The 8,907-nt window shown below is 41.4% G+C and overlaps 1 protein-coding gene across 1 annotated transcript in view; it reads left to right on the top strand.

Annotated features, from left to right (window-relative positions):
• The first annotated feature begins 1,226 nt into the window (after nt 1-1,226).
• The window catches only part of CABCOCO1 (ciliary associated calcium binding coiled-coil 1), a 53,055-nt gene continuing 45,374 nt past the window's right edge, over nt 1,227-8,907 (top strand). The window contains exons 1-3 of the mRNA XM_027694131.1: nt 1,227-1,288; nt 7,935-8,042; nt 8,139-8,251. Of these exons, the coding sequence (XP_027549932.1) occupies nt 1,238-1,288; nt 7,935-8,042; nt 8,139-8,251 (272 nt within the window). The 5' untranslated portion in view covers nt 1,227-1,237. The remainder of the gene's footprint in view (nt 1,289-7,934; nt 8,043-8,138; nt 8,252-8,907) is intronic.

The raw sequence follows: 8,907 nt of genomic DNA, 5'->3' as shown, positions 1-8,907 counted from the left end.
GTTCTCTGAACCTCATTCAAACAGATTTCTGACTCCTTTTGGAAGCGCGATTGGTGTACATGTGTCAGTGAGGGTCAGGGTGTTTGAGCAGGAAGAGGAGCTATGGACGTGTTGAATCTCACACTATAAATCAGAATCCTAGTGGGTAATGGGCATGCTCTTGTCTCTTGTGACCCAGCTAAGACACGGGTACTGTACTTAGTGGTTTCCACATTTTAAGAAACTGATGATGACGACCTTCAGAAAGTGGCAAACTGCTCAGAAGCAGTAGCAGACCTTGAGACAGCTGCAGAAATCCCAGGAGGCTCTTGCTTTATGTGGGGCACTGCAAAGAAATTGTTTTGTCATACCAGCTCCCTCAGCACATCAATAAACTCTGCAAAATAAGTTAGCTCTTTCTTTGTTCTAATTACTGTTCACCCACCAAATGCTTGCATTTTATTTGATCTTGCAGGTAAGTGCTATTACTCTGAATTGCTGCTGCTGCTGCATGAAACACAAACCTGACAGAGAAAATGTTTCAATATAGTTAGTTCATTAGCCTTCTAAGTTTAAAAAAAAAAAATAGAATAGGACAAAGAGGAGAAACAAGGAACACTGATGTGGATTGTAATGGAAATGCAGCTCAGTCTCCAAGTCTTCTTCTATTTACTGTAGTTTGTAAATTATTATACATAGAACCTGAACATGTAAATTCAGATCCTTAGTTGGAGTAAGTCTGTATCCCTCAACCACTCCCAACAGATGTGCTGATTTACACCTGCTGACATTGGAGCTATACTAATTGGTTGGACAGTGATGGACTTATTTAGCTTATTTAGCTTATTTTGGACTTATTCAGCGTATTTAGCTTTAGATATTTATCTCAGCCATGGTGTTCAAGAAGCTGAAACGCTGGGATGTCGTTCGGGTAACTGCGGGGATAACTGCATGGTGCCATCCGTATAATTGTTATTCAGACAATGCCAACGGTCCTGTTTGGATTAGGAAAACGGTGAGATCAAAATTCAGAGGGGCCTGGGAGCGTGTTCTCCGCTCGCAGTGCGGCGCGGGCAGTGTCGGGGGTGTGTCGGTGTGTCTGTGGCCGGTGTGTCGGTGTGTCGGTGTGTCGGTGACAGCCCCGGCAGGACCCCGAAGGGCTCTGAGGGGGGTGCGGGCCCGCCATGGCGGGAGGCGGGGCTGGGGGCGGGGCCCCGGCCCGGCCCCGCCCCTCTGGCCGGGCCGACGGCAGGCGGCGATGGCGGCGCTCGCGCAGGTACCGCCGGGGGGGCGGCCGCGCCCCCTCAGGGCCCGTGTGTGTCGTGTTAAAGTGTCTGTGCTGAGCTGCAACCTGGGCAGGGGGCTGCAGCACCTCCCTTAGGAGGAGGGACTGCGGGGGCTGGGCTGTTTACTCTAGACAGGAGAAGGCTGAAAGTATGTGTTACGTGCTCTTTGGTGGTGCCTAGCGACAGGATGAGGAGCAATGGCCGAAAACCAAAACACAAGAAGTTCCACCTCAACACGAGGAAGAACTTCTGTACATCGAGGGTGGCAGAGCCCTAGAACAGGCTGCCCGGGGAGGTTGTGGAGTCTCCTTCCGGAGACGTTCTAAACCCACCTGGACACCTGTGTCACCTGCTCCAGGTGATCCTGCCTTGGCAGGGGGGTTGGACTGGATGATCTCCAGAGGTCCCTTCCAATTCGCACTATTCTGTGATTCCGTGTAAAAATGCAGCATATATATATATGTCTGTGTGTTTACGTGTGTAAATATATATATATATATCAGTGATGGTGGTAGCACCACTGGAATAACAGATTTAGGAAGGGGAAGAAGAAAACCCACAACAGCACATCACAGAGAGGGGTTAGAATATGTGAGAGAAAGAACTCTGCAGACAGCAAGGCCAGTGCAGAAGGAGGGGCAGGAGGTGCTCCAGGAGCTGGAAGAGAGATTCCCCTGCAGCCTGTGGTAAACAAAGACCATGATGAGGCAGCTGTGTCCCTGCAGCCCACGGAGGTTACAGGGGAGCAGATGCCCATGTTGGAGCAGTTCATGGAGGACTGTCCCCTGTGGGAGGGACCCCATGCTGGAGTAGGTTGGAAGATGAGGAGGCAGCAGGGTCAGAGACAACATTTGATGAACTCACTGCAACCACCATACCCTGTTCCCCTGTGCTGCTGAGGAAAAGAGATAGGGAAAATTGGATGTGAAGTTGAGCCTGAAAATAAAGGAGGGGTGGGGGGAAGGTGTTTTGGCATTTAGTTTTTATTTCTTATTATCCTACTCTGATTTCATTGTTAATAAATTGAATTTTTTTTCTACCTAAGCTGCGTCTGTTTTGCCAGTGATGGTAATTGATGAGTTTCCCTGTCCTTATCTCGACACCCAAGCCTTTTGTTATATTTCCTTTCCTCTGTTCAGCTGAGGAGGGGGCTGACAAGGAGGCTTTATTGGGCACCTGGCATCCAGCCTGGGTCAAACCACCACACTTGGCTTAATCATGGTATATGTTAGGAGTATCCTAATTTTTGATTGTTGAGGGAAAGGCATATGGTTTCCCTACAGAGAGACTGAGGGAGTGGAAGCAAGCTCACACCTTCCTTCCAGTAATATCACGGTTGTATTTCTCACCTTTCATTGCTTTAGGTAGTTGAAGTCATCTAGAGAATTTTGCAAATCTGCAATGCTCATTAATATTTGGGGTTTTTTTAGCTAGTCTTCAGCCTCCGTTTTTTTTTTCCTATTTTCTTTTTTGGCTTGATTGCAGAGGTGTGGTTTCTGACAGGCAACTCATCTCATGCTGCATGTCAGGAGATGTCAGAATAAAAGTTATTCCTCCCAAGAACGCATGAGGTGTTGCATCAGCTCAGAATTTCTCCCTCAAGCCTCTCTATATAGTTGTAGCTACTACAAGATAATTTTCTTCTGGTTGAACTGCTTTGTTGTCTTAGATGGCCAAGAAGTTACTGTGGCTGTTGCGGGAGCGATTAACCACCTTCAGCCAGTGCCATGGTTGTGTCTTTGTCAGTACAAAAGCTTAACGTTTAGGTTTCCTTAAATAAATAAATCCTCTTCCATGTGAAATGTGTTTTAAAGTATTCTAAATGCTTTATGAAAAATATATGTATCTTTCACAATGCTCTCTGTTAGTGTTCTCTGTAAATATTTTGGCAGTTGGAACAGCGTAACACTGGGGTAATGCAGTCAGATCACAGTAAAAGGATACAGGGTGTACTGGATGGGAAACGACAGGCTGTCAAAAATATATTGTACATCTGTTTGAAATGTACCACTGAAATATTTGTCATTTTTACTTCATGGCTTTACAAAAGGAATCTTTAGAGGAATTCAGTGAACATTTTTTTTCTTCACGTATTTTCTGTTCCTTACATATTGAAGTTTGTTCTATGCACAACAGCTTACTTTTGTGATATTTCCTTCTATCCTTTATGATTTGTTTTATTGTAAACTCTGTGGAAGTGTGTGTTTTTATAAATTACATTACATAGTCTCCAGTTTTGGCTGAAGCTAGCTTGGCATGGTCTATATGTAAGCTGTAGGGAACATCAATTCCGTCACTAATTTTTTATATTGTTTCTTAGATCTTGAGACAATTCCTTTTGATTTAAATTTAATATTTTTATAATTGTTCTGACTTGTAATGAGTTTCAGCCAAAAGCGTAGTAGAAAATTTGAGTCTTGATCTTAGCAAGTCTTGCTGCTCCTTTATTTTTAACCACATTTTTTCCAATAAGTGGTCTGCAGCTGTGAAAACATCAGTAAAATTTAATGTCATCATACATTTGGTCAACCATAAATCTTGACGTTTGGACTGTGTGAAATTTCTGAAACATATTTTGTTATTAAAAGGACACTGTCAGAGACTGTGGTTTATGATGGTCCTCTGAAAGCGTTCCTTGCATATAGGTTTTATCTCTTGCATTTGACACATCTGCATATTTCCCCTTTTGAAGGTAATTGAAATTAGCATTACTATTTTTATTTCCTCATTTGTTTGACAACAAAAGAAATGTTTGTGACTAAAAATAGCAACTATTGATTTTAACTTCCCATTGTGGGAGCGGACAAGTGGGGCCTTTTTAAAACAAACAGGAACAGGGAACGTGTTTCTGTTTCTGCCTTTAACTATTTATGTAGACAGCTTCAAGATTTTCTGCTGCTGCTGCTGAAGCACTTGACAGCTTGATAACAAAATGTGTATAATAATACAAATAACAGCCTGTGTTGCTGGTGTGGTTTGGTTGTTTTTTTTCGTTCCCATTTTGATTAAAGTTGTAACTGATACACAACACTCTCTCAGGGTACATCTGCACTGCTGTCAGCCGTGTCGCTCAGGCAGAGGTAGCTGAGGCAGCTTTACATGAACGACTGGAAAGTGCCTTGCTGAGGCAGCAGAGCTCAGTCCAGCCTAATTTTCCCTGGTAGGGTGAGGACAGGAGCATCTTGGGTTCCTCACACTTCAGGTATTTGCTATAATTTAAGAGATTTGGTAAGCTGTTCCTTTGTGTGTGTATTTTTGGAAGTCATGTTTTTGCGAAGCGTGGTGGTTGTATTGTCAAACACATGCAATTGTTATCTTCATCCACTGCAGAGGGCTCATCCCAAAGGACAAGCTCATTTTTCTTCAGGAGGTCTGGTGCTCATTTCCATTGCTGTGTTTCAAGGTGTTGCCACTCTGGAAAAGCTCTCACCAAAACTGCAGGTAGTGGGGCATTCTTCCTAGGCATGGATGACTCACTAAGGATGGGAGTTTGGAGAGTTCTCTCCCACCCTCCTAAAGACAGAGGTATTTTTCAATTTGATATTTAACTACATCACTCTGCTGATGATATTTTCTACTTCGTGGTGGCTTGTGAACATGGGCTGAGAGATTCAAGGAGGATCTTGTTCTTTTGTTGTAGAATGTCTGGTTTGGTATTTTGATTTGATGCTGTTGACAAGGGACGCCCAAAGCATTTGGAGTTATGTATTGAACAGCCAGAAACATATTATACATTCAGAACAGCTAAAAAGCCTTTGAAGGAAAATAAAACAGTAACAAATAGTTCTCTAGTAGCAGTCTGTATTTAAATAGGCTAAGTCTACTGCTGGGAATGTGTACTTCTAGGATTGGTTTAGGAGTTTTTCTCCTGACACATGAAGATAGTGCTACCAGAATTAACTCACCTTGAATTACCTCAGTCAGTCACTACAGTTAACAGTAAAATGAACGGTAAGTTCTTTGACACCAGTGAACGTGTATAAAAAATAGCTTCTCTTCAGATTTTCAGTGGTGGTTCAAGACAGCAATCAAAAGACAAAACAGTGTTAGATCAAAATAATTGTAAGCTTTTAGTCATGTGTCTGTGGAGGTTCTGCTCAAACTTTCCACAAGCACGAGATTGTTAAATGATTTATGGATTTTCAATACTTTTTTAAATTACAGAAACATCGATAATTTAAAAAATTTAATTTTCTAAATAATGTGCTTTCTCTCCCATAGTTCCTTATTGGTTGTTTGTAACAGTATTTCTTCTTATCTGATACCTGTACTGGTTGTAGTGGACAGTGGTGCCCCTACCCCATCCTTATAATGAGTAGTAACAAAGAAAATAATGCATTGGTGGGGATGTTGCTGCTGAGAATGTTGTTCCAGGCTCTAGGGGATTAAATGGTTCATGGGAAGCTTCCCCTTGCCCTGTAAACTGTTGGGGTTTGATGTGCAGATTACAGAGCCTTATCTGCAACACTGAGTTACAACAGCTTGCCTGTCTCTTCAGTTTAAACTGCAAATTTTAGCTGGTCAAAGAGTGTGTTTCTAGTGCTAGAGGACCTTTAAATGTGTAGCAAGAGATTATAGGGGACTGAGTGCAAGGCACGTGGAGTTATTTTTAAATTAATTTTTGTAATCATACATAGCTTATATTTTGCTGTAATACCACACTACAGACTAAGACTAAAGCAACTGTACCCAGAGGTCCTTCTTGCCATTTGTAATGCACGGAATGAGTTGACCCTCAGCATCAGCTGTGAGGTGTGTTGGGCCTGTGGATACCACGTGGGTTAGAAAGCTGCGTGCTTTAGTAATGCTCCAGGTACATATGGAGGGGGCAGGAGAAAATTCCTCTTTGGACAAGCTTTTCTAGCATGGATGTTGTCTGATACCTGAGGAATTAGTTTGGATAAGATTCTTGGAAGTTGTTTTCCAGAATATTCCATTTTTTAGCTACTAACCTGTTCCTTACAATATGAGATTTAAACAGTGGGAGGGAGACAAAAGACTTTTGATGCACCTCCACAGGGTACTGCTGTGATCTTGAATGGTGGAGGAGGGTTGTACAGGTGGTTGAGAGTGTTATGGGGAGGTCTTAGTTGTTATCACACCTGGCTGTAACCACAGAAGGGTTGCTGGAAGATGCCTTGATGAGAATAAAAATACTATGCCTTGAACTTTTTTAAGCTTTTCTTTCTGATACAGAGCTAAGTTAATCATTCTATGCTGATAAAGTGAATCTGGGGTGATACTTGTAAAATATTAGCATTTTGCCTTATTAAGTAGGCAACATCAGTAAGATGTTGACTGACTGACCAGTAGTATGCCATTTATATAGCTGTGGTCCTTATAAATACTAGAGTATCCTATGTATTGAGCATCCTGAGAGAAAGAGATGGATGGGTATTAATTCAGTTTCCAAAACATCTATATCAGTTATTCTTTTAATTCAGCTCTCATGGCTTCTAAAAAAATCTCATGTTCTACAGGTTTCTAACACCACTGGTTGCTTCAGGAAAGCATTCATATTTTTTCTAGTAATTAAAAAATGTCTTTCAATAGTTGTATAGTATTGGCACATAGAGCTATTATTTTTCCCTCACTAGGGCATGTAGCTTCAATTATGTCAACGTTACTGACTGTAGGAGTACTTCTTTTCATGCTGCATGAATTATTACTAGTAAAACAAAAGCAAAATAACGTCATGCTCTTAACTATGTGAAGAAAGCCTTCTTTTATTCCACTCCTGTTGTTCTGATGAGACATTGTATCTGAGACTGACTTGTTTACAGTAGGGAGCAATAATTTTTCATATTGAAGTACATGTGAAAGTACTCTAGTACTTAATTAGAGGGGGGAAAACCTTGTCTGTCCACTGAATTTTCTTTGTTGCTCTCACTGTTTTGTCAGTTCAAATGTGGTTTTTCAGCTAGTCCCGGGGCTTTCAGTATATCTTGCAGTTCGGCAGCAGCAGGGGGAGTAGTGTAGCTTTATTTGGGGGCTCTCCTTGACCAGCACTACAGTGAGTTGATTATTAGCCCAGAGCAGTGCTGGTCAGGCTCAAAATCAGTGCATATCAGGAAATCTTCTCCTTCGCTCTCCCTAGGTGAGCTGGAAGCAGGATTCTGCAAGCTTTGCCTTGTTGCCCATCTCTAAAGCCCAAGTCCTGCAGATGTAGAAGTTTACCTGCTACAAGCAAATAGTGATCAGGTCTTCATGTGGTCAGGCCAGTCAGACTCCCATCATGAGGCTGGGAGGGATTTTGGGACATGCACTGGCTCACCTGTTTGCTCAGAGCAGGGCCAGCACCAAGTGCAGACCAGGGCTTTGTCCAGTTTTGCCTCGAAAGCCTGCAAGGGTGGAGATTCCTTCACCTTTAAATCTCTGTTGTTTTTACTTGCAAGTTAATTTAATCTTGTGCTGCACATAATATGTCACTGTGTTCCCATATGAATTTAAGATAAAAATAGTATTTTCCATGTATCAGCCCAGTTTTTCTCTAGTGAGAATGTGTTAAGGTATTGTGTTACTGCCATATAATTATAACTGTCTTACATTTTTGGCATTTGTTGAATTAAACCCTTGCATACTTCCTCACTATAAAAATGTTATTTAGGTAAGTTACTGACATAATAAAATAAACATTTTAAAATTATATTCCTGTATACATGTTTGTAGGAAGAAGACCAAGATCAGGATGCCATAGATGGAAAGGAAGAAGACCAAGATCAGGGTGCAGTAGGTGGAAAGGAAGACCCAGATCAAGATGCCATAGGTGGAGAGGAAGACCAAGATCAGGATGCTGTAGGTGGAGAGGAAGACCAAGATCAGGGTGCTGTAGGTGGAGAGGAAGACCAAGATCAGGGTGCTGTAGGTGGAGAGGAAGACCAAGATCAGGGTGCCATAAGTGGACAGGAAGAGAAAGAGAAAAAGCCATTTCTTTCTCTTTCCCAAATTACTGCTTTGTTAGAAGAAAATCTGGAGGGAGTTGAAAAGTAAGTAGCAATGACAACAATGGTAGAAGCAGTATAATAATGAAATAAAAATTACAGTCTATTTGTTGGATTTCTTTTGTGATGGTTATTAGTGTTTAATTGTACACTTAATTCATTAATTTTAATAAGATTCACAAAAGATGGAACAAATACTGCTGATCTCAGATACAGTCTGTTTTACTGTATTTCCTATATCTCTTCATTTTGCTTTGACTCCTTTTTTTTCCACTTGTATTTCACATTGATGTACTTTCTGAATGTACAACGACTTTAAATATGCTGTAAATGAATTATTAAGGTGTAAATAAGAATAGGCCAATACTGAGCTTTTTTTTTTCTTAATGAGTCTCACTTGGTAACTTTTTTGCTAAAACATTTAAGATTCTGTATTGTAACATGAGTTACTGAAAAATCAAAAAGGTCTTAAAAGTTCAGAAAGGGATGGAAAGCTTAAGAAGGTCCCCATTATGGTGCACTGGGGAAAGAGGAGGCAGCCAAAGACTTTTGATGTAAACCAATCTTGTCTTTCCTGTAGCAACACTCTCCCTTGTTATTAGTGTTTAATAGCAGCTAAATTTAGGAGGCTAGGAGTTCAGCCTGAGACTCCGGGCTTATATTTAAAGATGGAATTTTTCAGAAGTGCCGGAATTATTTAG

The sequence above is a fragment of the Neopelma chrysocephalum genome, unplaced genomic scaffold, assembly GCF_003984885.1.
Source record: "Neopelma chrysocephalum unplaced genomic scaffold, ASM398488v2 Primary Assembly neopelma1_96, whole genome shotgun sequence".
Lineage (NCBI taxonomy): Eukaryota > Metazoa > Chordata > Aves > Passeriformes > Pipridae > Neopelma > Neopelma chrysocephalum.
Note: the sequence above shows the minus strand (reverse complement) of the source record. Positions and strands in the feature narration are given on the sequence as shown.